This window comes from Typopeltis vanoorti, chromosome 18 (genome assembly GCF_054136105.1).
Source record: "Typopeltis vanoorti isolate ZY-2024b chromosome 18, IOZ_Tvanoo_1.0, whole genome shotgun sequence".
NCBI classification, from domain to species: domain Eukaryota; kingdom Metazoa; phylum Arthropoda; class Arachnida; order Uropygi; family Thelyphonidae; genus Typopeltis; species Typopeltis vanoorti.
The window spans coordinates 78,230,119-78,248,349 of record NC_143566.1 but is presented as its reverse complement, the minus strand read 5'-3'; the positions used below and the strand labels follow the sequence as shown (position 1 = coordinate 78,248,349).

Sequence of the window (18,231 nt, the reverse complement as noted above, 5' to 3'; positions counted from 1 at the left end):
GAAAGTATCTGTAGAAGAGACACAAGCAGAAACTGAACATCTGTGAGAGAGGGATTATAAATTAGCTGGATTGCCCTCTTCTGGATAGAACTGAGCAATCATGAAGAGGATTTTGGTGCATCATCCCAAATATTGGAGCAATATTCCATGGCTGGGTGGATTTGGGCTTTGTATGGAGTTAGCAGCTGTGAAATAGTTTCTTGTGTAAAAAAGTACATCAAGTTTTTTTAGCAGATGCAAAAGCTACAGTTGAAATGTGGTTGTACCAGGAAAGATCTGGAATGCAGGCCAGTCCAAGAAGAGAAATCTGATTGTGTATTACTGAAGATAAGGGGGCATCATGCGAGCTGTTTTTTGTGAGAAATCGGAAAGGACCGAGTTTTTGTGGCACTGAAGTTAAGAAGGTTGTCTTTGCTGCACTGAGATACAGCTAGGAGATCTGAATTTAGGTTACTGGTTCTTGAGGATTCTAAATACTTGAGCACCACAAGGTTTGTCAAATGAAAATGAGGAATGGAGTGCACTGTCGTCAGCAAAGCTTTGGATAGGATTGGAAGGATGAGAGAGCAGGTCATTTATATACAAGAGGAAGAGAATGAGTAAATGAACAGAATCCTCGGGTAATCCTGCACTGGTGGGGAAATATGAGGAGAGTAAACTGTCCACATGACACGTAGCGAGCAACCAGTGGGAAATTTGGCAAACCCATTTGAAGAGTAAGGAAGGCACACCGTAGGATGGCAGTTTGGTGAGTAGGATCCTGTGTCAATCCCTATTGAATGCCTTTGAAATGTCAAGGACAACCATGTGAATTTCTCCAAATTTCTCCATGGCTTGAGTCCAGAAATGAGTGGTGAAAGAAAGAACATCAGCTGCAGATCACATGTGGCAGAATCCATACTGCTGGTCACTAATTAATTGGTGTGACTCCAGGTGGGTGAAGAGTTGGTTGTTGATGAACTTCTCCATAACTTTAGAAAGAACAGAAGTGAGAGCAACTGGATGGTAAGTCACTGATTGACTTATATCAACTTCTCTGGAATGTGTTGGAAGTGGATCTGTTTCATGTAGTAGGATAGATGCCAGTTGAATAGGATAGACCTGGAATGAAAAACAGATACCTTGTTTTTGTCCAGGTTATTGGGGAGTCTTTGGATTTCTTTTTGTTGGAAGACTATGGACGATATGAAGCAAGCTGTTCTTAGTAAAGTGGAGGGAACTTTGCTCTGGTCTTCAATGTGGGAATTAGAAGAGAAAATTGATGGCAGTAAGTTGGCCTTGTCTTTAGGTGAGGTAATTCCAGTACAATCTGGATGCGAGAGCAGTGGAAACCTGGGTGGGCAGAAGTTGAGCCTAATTGCCTTGGCAAGGGACCAGAAGGAGTGACTACTATTTCAGTAGAATGCAAATTTGCAGCATTTGGCCCTTTCAAAGTCTGACTTGTATGGTGATAATTGTTTTACAACTCTTGTGTGCTGCAGAGTGGGTAGCTGAGTTTTGGTCTTGAGCCATTCATGGTAAGCAGAGGTTCTTTCTTTTACAACAGGCATACTTTTGAGAACCAAAGCTTGAATAGTAGTTGAGTGTTTAGAGTGGAATGAAGAGGGGGACTGTGAACTGGTGGATGAAATTGTTCTGGAGCAAAAGATACTTGTATGAGGTTGTTGTCAAAGTTACCAAGAAGAGAATCAACAACCACAGTATACCTGGAAGCGGAGCTTGGGAAGAGGTCAAGTGTGTTGGAAATTTGAAGATGATTGTCAGGTATTTTGGTCAGAAGATGGATGATCTGAGATAGGTCATTGCTGATAGCAAATAATTCAGCATCCTTGCTTGCTTGATTGGTCAAAGTGGAGGGGAGCCAATGTAAGTTGCAGACATTGAAGTCTGCTAAAAGGATGACCTCACTACTGGGATATTTCAACTACAGAAAGTAGAGCTTTAGAGAGAGATAGTTGAAGAGGTCAGTGTTTCATGGAGTTGGAGAGCGATATAGGTAATATATGAAAATGGCAGGTGGTTTGATAGAGAAATTTTGAGCCAAAGTAGATCAAACAGTGGGGGATTCAAGGCTTTGCAGTCTCTGGCATGGTACGTCAGTTCTGTCGAAAGCACAAATACTGGCAGAAAGATCTATGTAATGTGTAGTTTGGGCAGTTGAGGTGGAAAGTGGCTGTTGAGGTTGCTAGTTGGGGTTCTGATAGGAATAGTACTTCTGGTTTAGATGACTCTAGGTGGTGAAGTGGATGTGGAAACTTTTTTTTTTTTTGGTAAGAATTAATCTTAGTGGGTTGGTAGATTGGATTTCTGTTGTTTTTAATAATTCTTTTGGTTGGATTTCTGGTGTTTTTTATGATTGGATTTTTTGTTTTGTTTTTTATGATTTTTTTAAACTATTTTTATGGGAAAATTTTTGTGATCCACAGTTAAATTGCATTTTTCAGGGTTGTGGTTCATTATATTTAATTAGGAAGAGATAAAGAGAAATTTCCCGAGTTAGTTGATCTCTGGCATGGATGAGCAGGTTTTTTCTCCTGGAAACTCAAGTTTTTCGTCCCATAAACTCGAGAAAATCGGCCATCGAACCCAGTTCTGTTAAGCAGAGGTTTTTTCAGTGAAGTACGCAGTGAAGAAGACTATAGCTATCTTCTTCACTGTGTACCGATTAATTACTGATAGCCTTGGGCCAGCTATCTCTGATTGGCTACCAGTGGTAATTGAACTGCCCACTCAGTCTCCAAAAGTTAGATAGGGCTAAAATGGCCTTGCCTACTCCCTATGTGGGAACAAAAAAGGCTTTAGCTAATTTTTTTTTTTTTTTTTTTAAAGAGAAAGTGGGGCACACAGTGAGAGGTGACAGACTTGCAAACTTACTGCCCACACAGAGAGAACTCAGCCTCCAGTCCATACATGGCCTCGCCAGTTCCTCCTGTAGCCACAGTACCTTGTTTCCCTTCAGTTACGAACTGGTAAAATACATGGCTGCAGAATTCGATTCTGGCTGATCAGGATACCTTCAGATTCGTTACTAACTGGGTCTGTTCCTGTATATTGTCCAGTGGCTGGCCTGTAGAACTGTTTTACTATTGTACTCTTGAATAGGAGATAATCCAAGCCTCCTACAGTGAGATTGGTATGTCATTGAGGGTATCACTCTCACTGCATGTGGGAAGAGTGGGAGGGGAGGGGACAGAAACCAGAACTCTAGCGACCAAACATGGCTGCAACTACTTCAGGTCTCTAATAAGCATCGTGGCATTTCACTGGGCGATGAAACACATCTATCACCTACAGGTTAAGTTGGCATTTCCTCCAATTAAGGAAGATATACTTTTTCGGTGGCAATGCTCGCCTGTTCACCAGAGCCCCATTTGTGGAAACAGGCTATATTGCTGGAAGGTGGGGATGACTTGACTGTAAGAGGCTATATATTGTGCATAACTTGTATGAAATTAATAACACACTTTTTTTTTTGTGTAATATTATTTATTAGTATGCTGCTAATAAATTTATGTCCACATTTGGCTGCAGTTATGAAATGTTTTCATATGCAGGTAAAAATGTAGTTCATCCTTAGCATTGCATTTGGACATCAATGTACATGAAGAGGATATGCCATTACTTCCTATCAACAATCTCCTCCAAATTAATCTGTTGTCTGTCAGGACTCTAATATTGTGACATCTTATAGTGTTATTAAATCACTAAAGGAATTGAACAACGTAGATACGAATATAAATTAAATTACACTTTAATAAATATTTCTGATATTTCAGCAATATTTTGCCATCTTCAAAAGGAAGATGCAATTAGAATTGGAAGATGCACATAGGCACTACAACACAGTAACTGAGAATGAATTTCTTTCAGATCTTATATTTTAGTCTTCTAAGGCAGTTCTCACTGTATTAATCCACCTAGGTCTTGGTCTTATTCTAGCTCTTTCTCCTGCTAACCCTCACAAAAAAAAAATCTAGTTTCCTAACTTTCCTCTTCTATTTTGTTTAGGTGACCATACTATTCTCATTCATTCTCAGTTACTGTGCTGTAGTGCCTATGTGCACATGCCTTTTTTTGTAAGTTCCTTTTGAAGATGGCAACGTGATGTTGCTGAAATATCGGAAATATTTATTAAAGTGTAATTTAATTTATATTCGTATCTATGTTGTTCAATTCCTTAAGTGATTTAATAATGCATAACCAACGTATAAGCCTGTCTACGAGAATCTTATAAAGTGAATTGCCAAGAAATTACATTTACTTAGATAAAGGATTAAACAAGAAATTCTTGTTTAATCCATTATCTAAGTATAAGCAAACAAAGTTTGTATATGAAGTATCTTCAGAACAGGACCACTTGTATACAAATGACTTCATATTAATTGCCTTAGTATCCCAGAATGCAATGCATACTCACTTTTGCTAGGTATAATGTTGCAAAGGTACTTCACACATATGCTTTGTTTGTCTATACTTGAATATAGGATTACACAAGAATATAATTTCTTTCAGATCTTATATTTTAGTCTTCTAAGGCAGTTCTCACTGTATTAATCCACCTAGGTCTTGGTCTTATTCTAGCTCTTTCTCCTGCTAACCCCACAAAAAAAAAACTAGTTTCCTAACTTTCCTCTTCTATTTTGTTTAGGTGACTATACTATATTCGACATTGATTGAATAGTTAATAATTGGAATTGTCCGATTAACGCTTTAGATTATGAAATAAATGCACCGTGATCTAATGCAGTGTCAAAATTATCACATTTGGTCAGTTCCAGCTAGACTCACCAATATTCGTTTGCACTTGTCACTGCAAGTAACAAGTTAATCTGATGCTGCTCGTTTGAGCAGTATCGCTACAGATAAATTGTATGCTTGCGCACGTTATTTCTGTGAGATACGAAACTTTTATTATTGGTGTGCATTCATGGTGAGGGTGAAATATTTTTGGTAAATCTTATTTTATGCTGTTAAAATAACATAGAATTATTTATATATTTATTATAAATACAAGGCTGAATTATGACAAGTGTCACTGCTGAAAATATGAAAAGAATTATATTTTCTCAATTACCATTACACAAAACAAATGCACTGCGATCTAACGCATGTTAACATGTTCACTGCCAACTATGAGTATACTCGTAGTTGGTATATGAGCCTCACAAGTCAACTACGAATATACTTGTATGTTGATTACGACCTCCTATGCCAAGCACGAGTTAACCTGTAGTATAAGGAAATTAATTTGGACCCTTGGCTGAATAAAGCAGAGAGCACGTCTGGGGGCTTGGTAGAAGGAAAATAAGTTTAGCAAAAGTACAGTATATTATAAGAGGTATTGTTGTGTAAACTGTGTATTTATTAATGCAAATAAAACAATTTTTTGAAGTTTTTTCAACATATACATATATTTATATACGATATATCATCATCTGAGTCATTGCTAGAGTCGTCTGTAGGATTATAATCATTTCGGAATCAGAACCAAATAATGCATTCCATTCATCATTGCTCATATCAGCGTAAGCTTCTAATTCTTCATCAGTAAGCTTTCTTTTACTGGCCATGGCATAATTGAAGGTTTTTATTTAGATAATTTTAAATAATTGTAAGACAAGAGGCAATAAACCTTACTGACTGAATGCTGAACGTCACTGACTCTGAATTCAAGTTACACAGTCGTCAGTGCATGTAAGACATAGGTGGAGGGTGATACGAGATTACTCGTAGCTGGCATATGAAACAAAATTCTGTCTGATAAGCCAGCTACGAGATAACTCGTACTGACCTTGTAGAAGTAAAAGTGCTTGGCGTGCAGTAACAAACTATGCCCGAGGAGCATGGCAGTGAATGTGTTAATAAAGCAATTTTGTAATATGTAAATTTACTTATTAATAAATCTGACTAGGAAAAAATTAATTATTTTTTCTTATTTTGTATATGCAGCACCCCCACTTAAAATTTTCACCAGCCGCTAGTGATTCACACATTCTTGAATGCTAACAATTTCAAGTTCCTTTCTAATAACATTATTGTTAATGTGATTCTACCATTGATGACATTTATTCACACCTCTAATCTTTCTTGAAACTCTAATAGCTATGGTCTCTAGTCTTTGATCAAGTGTTTTATTTCTAACCCAGCTCTCAGATTCATAAGCTAAAATTGGTTTAAACACTGACCGCACAATATGTGCTACCTGTGAAGCAGTGTTTGGCTTCAAAGTTGATCTGTGTGATCAAACGTCTCCTTATTCACCAGATTTGGCTCTGATAGACTTTTTCCTCTTCCGAAAGATGAAGTGTGCCTTGAAAAGGGTGCTTCAGCAGGAGGACATCCAATGTAGTGTGACCCAGACGCTGAAGTAGGTTCCTGTTCAGGACTTCCACCATGTCTATGAACACTCATATGACAGATGTAAATGTTGTGTGGAGTTGGAGGGAGATTACTTTGAATGTATATAATTAAAAATTCCAAATCTAGTTCTTTGTTTTGATATAATAATTGTCTCATTACTTAACAGGCACACTGCGAATAAGATTGACTTTGCATAATTACAAAACATAAGATGACTATTGAAAACTTTTTAGTTATTCACAAAACAAAGCTTGTAAATTTGATATATTACTCTCTCTTCCACATGCTCTGAAACATGAAATTCTCTTAACAACCCTATGCATCCATATTATAAAAAACTCTGAATTTAATGGTATGTTAACATATGTGAGACCCACTTCTGGACATATTAATTTTTTGCATCTAGAAGTGTTATTTATATAGGAGATAATTATTTATTTCTCTTTAATATAAATACTACCAACAAAAGGTTGTAAACGCATAGTACACTGAGTAGGCTAAGGGTTATATAATATAGAAACTCTGCTTTTCAGAAAAGACATGAAACTTTTCCATGCCACTTTCCAACCCTGCTTATTTGAGGACTAAGCCTCCAATAAGCAGGGCAGTGGTTCCACACCAGGTGATGAAATTCATCTACCACCTAAAGACATTCACAAACATCCATGCCCACATGGATCTGAAATTACACCCTGCTGATTAGAGAGCAGAGCTGCTATTCACTTGTCCAAAAATGCCAGCATTTACTGATAATTCTGATTTAACTTACCTCACAAACATTCTGTACGTCAACAGCTAAAGATATGTAATTTGTGTTAAACAACGTAATGGCATTCAAAAGAGTAGATAATCCAGCCTAAAATAGGAAAAAAAAAAAAAAAAAAAAAAAATATATATATATATATATATATATTGTGAAAATAATAATAGTTTGAATTTTATTGACAAAATAGCAATAATGAAAATTTGCAATTCTTTATTAATACAGCAATCGATGGTTTGTGATGGGAAATCAATTTTTTTTTATTGAAGAGTTGGATTGTTAGGTATCAATTAATGCTGTATGCACTGCAAGCAAGCAAGCAATAATCCTGGGGTTATTTCATGTTATTGATGAATTACGTCTACATGTCTGCAGTTCATGACAATACTGTACTTGAATAACTGGCAGGAAGAGAATTAATCATCACAAACAGTGTATATATACAAAAAAGCTTTAGTTTATATGTTATATTCAGTCTGTTTTTTGGAAAGATGGTGGTTGTCTCAATTTTTATTGCTTATTTCTTTCAATAAAACACAGTATTTTAAATTTAAAAAAAATAATATCTAAATAGTTTTGCATTGCTGCAGAAAGAAATTATCATAATAGATACTGGCTTCCTGTCTGCTATAAAAATTTTACTAAACAAATCTAATTTCCAAGGAATCAGAACAAAATGAATATCAAAAACCTTAGAGGTGAGTAAAATGAAAATATAAATTAGTCAATGAATTATAGGTTTATTTACAGTTTAAACTGCCATTTGAAAAATCAAAAGTTCAGCTTTCTATTATGCAAAATTCTTTGACAGCATTCTCATTTACTATAAGCAAATGTTTCCTTGTCAAACATTCTACTTTCATAAAAACATCATGCCACTTTCAAATGGAAAACCAATCCATCTTCAAAATAGTTATTATTTCTTCAGCAGTAATGCTTTCGTGTAGAAAGGCTTAGAGGTGTTATCAATGATTCATAATAATGCATTACAGTAGAAATGACACCAAGAGAGAGGAGGAGAAAAAATACATTTATTAAACACATTAATATTTCTCTGGTTTTCTAACAAGTATCATCAGAGTTAGAAAGTTTGCTGTATACCTATCACAATTATAAATATGATAGGTATACAGCACTTAACTATGTAATTGAGGAAAACAATTTAAATTGTAACAGATAACAGAACTAGTGTCCCTATGCAGCACCATCTATGGGTCAGATAACCATAAAGTTAATTCAGAGAAATCAAGCTATCAAAATTTTTAAAATGATAGCCTCCTAGATCTTTGGTAAATTAATGCAACCATACTTGTTGAGGTTGGGAGATTGCTAAATGGCTGGTGCTGATTCTAAAATTAGACCTCTCAGACCAATAATGACTTCTATGTAATAAAGATGTTTTCCTCCATCTGATTCTAGGTGAAGGAGTATCCAGAGCATGGTCTGCAAATCATGACTTGCCATACAGATAATCATGGAAATAATTTTTGTGTTCTTCAAGGTGGATATTAACTGATCTACCAGTCTGTCCAAATTAGTCTAAACTGCAGGCACAAGGAACAATACACTCCAGGATGAAGATGAACTTCAGTAGAAGGATGCTAGCTGAATGAAAGATTTGAAAACTGGCATGGAAAGCATATTAGAAGAGAACTTTTGCTATATTTTCTGATGATTTCTATCTCATATGTTAAGGATAAATATATATATAAAAAAAATAGCCAAGTTCTCTGCAGATATGATCTCCACACTATTTTCAAACCTTTCATTTAGTTAGCTACTTTGATATGTTCTCCTAAGGATTGACTACACACTCTTGAACATTCTGGAGTGTATATAAAGTTCCTTGTGCCTGCAATTTAGCATACTTTGGACAGACTGGTAGATCAGTTAACATCTGCCTTGAAGGACAAAAAATTACATCCAAGATCATCTTCATATATATATGATAAGTCGGGATTTGCAGACCATGCTCTGGATACTCCTTCACACAGCAGTATCCAGAGCATTTTTCTCCATCTGATCCTTCTTCACAGGATCAGATAGAGAAAAAACATACATATCATACATATTACACAAAAGTCATTACAGGTCTGAGAGGCTATTCTCAGATTTCAGCATGAGCTGTGGAGTATTCTCCTAACTTGAACAAGTATGGTTACATTAATTTACCAAACATTTGGGAGACTATTATTTTAAGAATTAATAGCTGCACTTCTCTAAATTAACTTTGTAGTTATCTGACCCATAGAAGATGTAACGTAAGGATGTTAGGTATCAGTTACAATTTAAATTGCTTCTAAACTTACTTAGTTTTGTACTGTGTGCCTGTCACATTATCATTGTGCTCTAATGATGCTGAGTACACAACCAGCGAAATATTAGTAGTTTAATAAATGTATTTTTTGACTCTTTGTGTTGGTCATACAATTAAACATTATTATGAATGGGCTGTAGCCATTGGCTAAAAAAGGTTGCAGGATCTCTGAGCTCATTTTCAAGGACTGTGTTATTTGAACAAACAGGCTTGGTTCATTGAGTAAGTGTTTTGAGGATGCCAAACTGTTTGGAAAGGTGGTGGTGTGATTATTTATGTAAATAACTTCCTGTATAAGTGGGTTTTCTGTAAATGGAGGAGGATTAAAAAGAAGGATAAAAAGAGGAGGCAGCTGTTACTTTATTTTTCTGTGGTGAAGTTTATTTTAGGTGCTGGGTGTTAAGATGTACAAAAATGTATCTAATATGTCTGGACCATGAGGCCAAACAGCAAATATGTTATCAACAATAGCACAGCCAAACTATTTGTTTAAGTGTGGCTGTGTTGGGTTCCTGGTTTTCAAAATGTTCCATATGGAAGTGAGCCAAGGGAGAGGAGGAAGGGGGAACACATAGCAGTCTCATCCAGCTTTTTGTAAATTTTTCATTTCCACAGGATATAACATGCATATATGGTGAATCTGAATAATTCAATTATGTAATAGTGGAAAAAAGAGAAGAAAGATTGAAATAAAAATAATTATTCAGACAAATTAGAAATGAAATTAAATGGGGCGTAATGAGGTTAAGGGTCTCTGTCAAAAGTACATTAGTAAATAGTTAAGTAATATCGAAAATAACCATGATGTCAGAATCTGTCAAAATCAGAATTTTTATAAATGTTTTGAAGTGCAGGGAGTAAAGTAATTTGGATAAATGTTTGATCAGTTTGTAGGTTGGGCTGTCTGTGATATCTACTTTAGGAAGATGGAAGGTATTAGGTTTGTGAATTTTAATGGCTCCTTATATTCAGGATGGTTTGGCATGATAAGGTTTGAGTTTTAGCCCCATTTAAACTATTAAACTGTAGCATTCTGAACAGCTTTTCTTTTGGCATCTTGACATATGTCTTTTCCACAAAACTTGGATGCAGATCTCTGTTACATTCCCATGATTTCTGAACTATTTGTCTTTAAGTAAAAAAAACTAATCCTGATGAATTCTAATTTGCCAGAACCCAGAGTATTCTTCATCAAGCTGCCCTTCCACAACTGTTCATAGCCAGTTCTCAAAGGATATGTACTCAAATCTTACCAGGAACACTCAGTAGGGAAATACTTCTGTATCTCACATTGTTTTATTTCTCTTTTTATAGATGGGTAGAATGAGAGCTCTACTCCAATCACCCAAAATTCAACAATCTGGCAAGACCTGAATTATGCTCTGCAGCTGCCATTAAACTTTTATACCTCTATACTTTGGCATTCCTGGTAGAATATCATCTATTCCAGTTGCCTTTCCACATTTCAGTTTTATGATGAATTTTTATATTTCAAAATTGCTATGTATTCTTGATTGCATACCTGTTGAATGTCTTCTACCACCATGCTGCCACTGCTTGTTTCATTTAGCAATCTTTCAAAGTAACTACTCCATACATCAAAGATATCTTAATCTTTGATGTATGGAGTTTTTGTATCACCTTTCTCATCTCTGCTTCCTTTTACAATACTTTTTCCTCCATTTTTAAGTTTTTCAATAGCATCCAGAAATGTCGCCACCTTCCTCATATTTATTTTCTATGTTCTTTCCATCACTTTTGTTCAGCTAGTTGTACACACTGCTTTGCTTTCTTAGATTTGTCTCTGTACTCTCTAAAAGCAAAAGCTGACTTATTTGCCAGATCTTTCAATATGTTTTCTTCTTTTCCTTGACTGACTCTTTATCTTCCTGAGTTTACTATGGAGTTCTGATTTTTCTATCCTTACAGATAACCTCACTACATGCCTCTCTGGTTGAATGAATCTATGTTTTTTTTCAGGGTTTGCCACTGAATCTCCAAGTTTATTTCCTGTTTTCAAACTCTCATTTTTTTTCTTGAATAATGTTTGTGTATTTTAGTCTACAGATCACATCTGAAAGCTGCTGAACTTTGATATGTTTTAAAACTTTCTTACACACTCTTCTTATCAATATGAAATTCAATTTTATCGTGTTGAAGACTAAATGGTGATCACTTCCAATTTCAAATCCTTTGTATATTGTTGTGTCCTTAACCAGTGTGAAAACATCATCATCAATAATAACATAGTCAATGCGACTTTTCTTTACTCTTCTATCTGTTTTTCACATTTTTATGTTGGAACATGGTGTTAACAATAACTAGTCCATGTGCTGAATAGAAATCCAGCAGGTACTTAGCTGTTGTTTTGTCCAAATTTTCCCCAAACATTTCCATATGTCTGGTATGTCATTTCCATATGTCATTTCTTTCTATGCTGTTCAGATCCCCAACAAGAACTAACTTTTTCTTTTCTTGCTGTGTCAGTTGCTTTCTCTAATGTCTTAACAAATTCCTCCAGTTCTTTCTTAGGTGTTCTATCTGATAATTCACCAATCTGATGTTTGTCCACACCACTCTACTTGATATTGCCTCCATTCAAAAATATTATCCCCATATTTAGTGTTGAATATTATAGCTACTCCTTTTCCCTAATTGGCACTGCTTGAATATGACAATTTGCATTTGTTGCTTAAAAAGATCTCACCTGTTTTTGTCTCCTTTGTTTCAATCACATTTCAACTGTTTCAATTGATATTATTATGTCAATCTGATACTTATCCAATTCTTCTACTAGTTCCATTTTTTCCCCCCATTCATGCTTCTTATGATGATAGTACCAATTTTGAAATCTGTTGATGTTGAGATGCAATATGTTCTTGGATTTGTTCCAGTAGCTGACATTTCCTTTTCTGTCCTGGTTCCCTGATGAAAGCAGTGGGGACCTTGTTTAACTGGGTCCTAGCCAGCATGAAATTTGTTATGTTGTTCCATTATTTTGCACTATGGTTTAAGCCAATAAGAATACAATTTGGATGGCAATATCCTAAATTGCCAGCATATCCTCATTCATTCAGTTTTCTGGTAAATAACGAGTTCGGTCAGTAGCCCTGATCAGTTCTCTGCATTCCTTAAAAGGCTATGTGAAGGTCTCTTCTAGTTAGTGAGTTTAATAAATGTATTTTTCCCCCTCTCTCTTGGTGTTGTTTATACCGTAAAGCATTATTATGAAAATGTAACGCTTTCATTAGGTTGACTTACAAGGGTGGTCTGAGAGGTTCTCGGCCTCAACTATAGATGGCAACACTATCGGCAAGATTTTTTTTTTTCTAAGTTGATACATCTGTCATAGGCATCCAATGGAAATTGCAAGTCATTCTATCAAGTAGTTTGTTTTATACAGCTGTCTGAAGCAAAAGTGTTGTCTGTATTCCTTGAAATGGATAAAATTGAGTGTGCAGTTATAAAATTCTTTGTAAAAGAAGATTTAACACAAGTTCATAAAAGTTTATGGGCACTCTTCTCCTTCATTTTCGACAATTAAGAAATGGGCTGCCGAGTTTAAATATGGCCATACCAACCTTTATTTATTTATTTCGTATGTAAGTGGTACAACATTATTTACAACAAATTAGGATACATTACAAATGAGAACAGCTTAAATTTGGTAGATGAATTATAAAGGGAATAATAAGTAAAATATGAAGAAAAGAAACTATACATAAGTTATATACAATAAATATGGTCAGATGTTCCTCCAGTATCTTGCATAATCAACTATTCTTTCTGTTCAGGATATAAGGGCCTCTTTTGTGCAAGGTGATTGAAGAAGGGGAAAAGAAAGAAGGTGTTCTATGGACTGGGTTGTTACACACTTACAATTATCTGGTCCAGTGAGGTAGCCCCATTTGATGAGGTTTTGTTTATAGCATCCTGTCGTTCGAAGTCTGTTGAGGCTTTTCCAAGTATTCCAGTTCAAGTAAGCACCAAGTGGAAGATGTTTAGCTGTTGGAATACCAGTATTACTCTCAGGGTAATACTGGTATTCCAACAAATATAGTGCAAACCATTGTTGAAGTCTTGTCTCTGGAGGGTTTTTAGGTGGTTCAACAGTTTCTAGGAAGCTATGTCAGGATCTTAGTCTTTAGGGTACTGTGGTCTGGCCGAATAGTGGGTAGCATTCATCTGCTTCTTTTGTCAGTTGAGAATGCAGATCTTTGAATTGAAGGTATACAGTCTTTTAGTGGTGTTGGTTTCAGGCATCCTGTAATTAAGCGGCAGCTTTCATTCAATGCTGGGTCAAGTTTTTCAGCATGGCAGGATCTAGACCATACCGGGCAAGCATATTCAGCAGAAGAATAGCAAAGGGCCAAGGCAGAAGCTCTCAGTGTGCTAGAGTTTGCACCCCATTTGGAGGAGGTAAGCTTTCTTAGTATGTTGTTTCTTGCATTCACTTTTGCCTTTGTTTTTTTTCTATGTGTCTTTTATATGAAAGGGTGCAATCGAGAGTCACACCGAAGTAGATTGGGGTCCAGATGTTCTAAATTAGAGCCTTCCCAAGAAATCTGTAGCTTCCTGTTGACTTCCTTATTGTTAAGGTGGAAAACGCCAGTCTGGGTTTTCAAGGGGTTTGGTTTTAATTGATTGCTGCTATAATATATGGTTAGAGTATTTAAGGCAAGTGATAGAGTAGTTTCAATGGACTTGAAATTTTTTGATTGAGTAGCTATGGAAAGATGGGGAGATCATTCACATAAATGTTGAAAAGTAATGGTGATAACACACTTCCCTGGGGAAGGACATTTTTGGGGGAATGCCAGCGGCTCTTCCTACCTCATGATCAGAGTAAGATTTTGATTCTGATCATGAATTACTAGCCGAAAAAATTAAGATGAAGTTTAAAAACAGCAAACCAAAGATCCTAAGCAACTTATTAACATAACAAAACTGAAAGATATAACCATACAAAAGAACTACAGAAATAGAGTTAAAGAAAATAACCTTTGACAATGTAGAAAATACATGGAAAATGGACAGAGTAGTTATGGTAAATGCTACAAGAAAAACACTTGGTACAACAGATTTTCTTTAGAAGAAAAAGGAGTTGCAAAAATATTCTGAAATAAAAAATATTCTGAATAAAGAAAATACAGAGTAAAATAAGTCACATTATCCTATCCTATCCTATTAGTGGTCCTAACAGGCACTTTAGCACTCACAACCTTTCCAAGTAGTCTTGGACTTCACAACGGTAACTTCAGGATAAGGTGGTTAGCCCAATGCCTCCCAGTGTGTCCTATGTCTGTAGATGCGCGTATTCACAAGCCTGTTCTGGGGGGGGGGGGGTAAAAAAACTGAGTTTCTGGGAGAAAAAAAAACCCTACCTCTGTATGAAACCAGTTAACTCACCTTAATCGAAAGACACCAGATAAAGGTTCCTCATGTCACTGAAGGGAATCGAACCCAGGTCTTTCAGACCAAACGGCTTTGTCTCTACTCACTGAGATATGGAACTCTAAGCAACATTATAAAAGACTATAAATTAAAGATACCAAGAAATTATATACTTCATTTAATCCTTTATCCAAGTATAAGCAAACAAGTTTGTGCCAGAAGTATTTTCAGGACTGGGGCAATTCGTGGTAAAGGTGGTATGACTTCACATCACTTGCCTTAGTATCCCATAATTCAAAGCACATATCTTTGTGGACATGTATAATGCTATGCATTATGGGAAGGGTCACTACCCAGACCAGTTTTGACCTTTATTGAGATCTCATAATAACAGTATATCATTTCTCGGTATCTTTAATTTATAGCAGAACCAAGTGGAAAATGCTTTCAACAACTATCTCTAATCCAGAGTATTTTAATAATAAGGTGTGACACCTTTTGGCAACTCGTATAAGAAAAATATCATTTCTGCATTACTTCAACCTTGGTATCACCTCTGGTCTGGCTCCCACTGATGAGACCTCAATAAAGGTCGAAACTGGTCTGGGTAGTGACCCTTCCCATAATGCATAGCATTATACATGTCCACAAGGATATGTGCTTTGCATTATGGGCTACTAAGGCAAGTGATGCGAAGTCACCTTTTACCACGAGTTTCCCCAGTCCTGAAAATACTTCAGGTGCAAACTTGTTTGCTAACACTTGGATAAAAGATTAAACCAAGTATATGATTTCTTGGTATCTTTAATTTATAGTATAACCAAGTGGAAAAAACTTTCAACAATTATAAAAGACTGAAAACAAAATAGAAAAATAGATAGAATGTGCAGATCTACTAAAAATGCTTGATAAGAAGAAAAAGCAAAAATGTGTGAAGAAGCCAATAAAAAGAATGATAGCAAGACTGTATATAAAATTATAAAAGAATTAACAAAAACACCCAAAACACAGACGACTAAAAATGAAAGATAAAAACATTATTGAAATTGGAACAATTCAAGAGATTAGAAAAATTTGGAAAATACATTACCAGATACTTTTCCAGAGGCAAAAAGACTGGAAAAACATGAATGAGGAGACAGAAATAGCAGCATTCATAATAAAAGAATAAAATTTGAATGCAATAAACCAAATGAACTTATCTAAGTCACCTGGTTATGATGAACTTCCTACTGAACTGTGGAAATATGTTGGCATAGTCATCATCATCATCATGCGTATCAATGATTTCGGCCTAGCATGGCCTGTTCCGTCCTTAGAAGTCATCGTTTAAGAGGACGTCATGGTTTTCTTTTTTCTAATGGCTTGTACTTTAAGGCTTGTTTTGGTAATCTTTCTGTTTTCATTCTTTGAACGTGTTCCATCCATTTATGTTTATATTTTTAAATTTTTTCTATTACTGGTTCATGGTTTAATTCTTTCATTTCTTCATTTCTTTTGTGATTAAATAGGGTATACTTTGCAGTTTTTCTCATAAACTTCATTTCTGCTGTTTTTAATCTTTGTTTGTCTTTTTGTTTTATTGTCCAGATTTCCCTTCCATACATTAAGACTAGTAGGGCAAACGTATTGTATACTTTTAGTCTGGTTTGTTTTGGAACTAGATTTGGTTTAAATATAGAGTTAATTACACCTGTTATTTTTAAATATTTTGCAATTTTTACATTTATATCTTTTTCATTTTCATATGTGATCATGCATCCTAGGTAGTTAAATGAATTCACCTGTTCTAAGATCTTGTTATCTATTACTATTTTAGTTCTTGCTGGATCTTGTCTTTGAAAGGCCATAGTTTTTGATTTTTCTGTTGATATTATCATACAATAATCTTTGGCTATCTTATTTAGATCTAAAATAGCTTTCTGTTCTGTAAGTTATCTTCAGAATCTGTAATTATTATTCGGTCGTTGACAAAGAGTAGAGTAAATTTTTATGTTTAAGTTTTTTGTAGGAGAAAGTTTAATTCCTTGATGTAAATTTTTATTCCATTTTATTATTATTTCATTTAAGTAGATATTAAAAAGAGTTGCTGAGAGGGGGACATTCCTGTCAGACCCCTTGATTTATATCTCTCTTGTATATGATAGCTCATGATTTAATCTTATTTGTATTTGATTATTTTCATATATACTTGTGATAGCTTTTAGAATATTATTTGGTATTTGTCTTTCTTTTAATATGTTAAATAATATGTTTCTTTTAATTTTGTCAACTTTTTCAAAGTCAATAAATGCAATATGTGTTTCTAAATTATATTCTCTTCTTTTCTCTATTATTAATTTTAGGCAAAAGGCCAGGTCTATACATGATCATCCTTTACTAAATCCATTCTGTACTTCTAAAATAAAGTTTCCGGAATATTTCATTAGTTTGCTATTTAAGATTCTGCTATATATTTTGTAACAGGAATTTAGTATACTGATACCTCTATAGTTTTTAAGGTCATCTCTATTACCTTTTTTAAAGATAGGAATCACAATTGCTTTTTTCCATTCTATTGGGGGGATACCAGTTGAATAAATTTTATTTAAAAATAATAAGAGTCTTTCTTTGAATCTTGTTCCTGTGTATTTATATAGTTCTGAACCTAGCTTATCTTCTCCAGGTGATTTTCCATTTCTTGTTTCTTTCAGGCTGATTTCTAATTCTTCTTTAGTTATTTCCTTTTCATTTTTGTTAACTGTTTGCCAGTTGTCTTTTTTAAAATATTTGTCTGTCCACAATTCTGTGTAGTAATTTAGAAATTCTTCTAATTCCAATTTGGTGTTTAATTTTATGTTTTCTTAGGTATCTGCATTTAAGTGTTTCAAAATCTTATATATATTGGATCTTATTTTATATAAATAAATTATGTTCTAAATTAGAAACACATTTTTTCCATGATTCTCTATGTCTTTTTCTGACTTCTCTTTTAGCTATGGCTCTTATTCTTTTATATTCTATTTCATCTTTTAATCTTTTACTGCTTAACCATTTGTGATAGGCTTCTTTTTTCTTCTTGATTATTTCTTTGATTGTATCTTCCCAAATCTTCAGTTTTTTCCTTTTATTGAATTTTTTGGTCTATCCTAAGCTTTCATTTGCTGCTGTATTTAGTGTTGTCTTTATATTAAGCCATTCTATTTCTATTTCTTCATTTTGTTTTATTTTATCTAGATATTGGTTAATTCTTTGTTCATATAGCCGTTGTACATTTGTGTCATTCAATAGTCTAGTTTTATAAACAAATGTTTCAATTTTTCTTTCTGTTCTTATTACTTGTAGCCATTTCAGTTGTAATCTTAATTTTATTTTAACAAGGAAGTAGTCACTGCTTATTTCATATTCTCTGTGAACT

At 34.7% G+C, this 18,231-nt stretch overlaps 1 protein-coding gene across 1 annotated transcript in view; it reads right to left on the bottom strand.

The window, feature by feature from the left end:
• The window catches only part of PIG-T (phosphatidylinositol glycan anchor biosynthesis class T), a 179,442-nt gene that overhangs the window by 106,215 nt on the left and 54,996 nt on the right, over positions 1-18,231 (bottom strand). Inside the window, exon 4 of the mRNA XM_090408085.1 lies at positions 7,130-7,216. Coding sequence (XP_090264211.1) covers positions 7,130-7,216 — 87 coding nt within the window. The remainder of the gene's footprint in view (positions 1-7,129; positions 7,217-18,231) is intronic.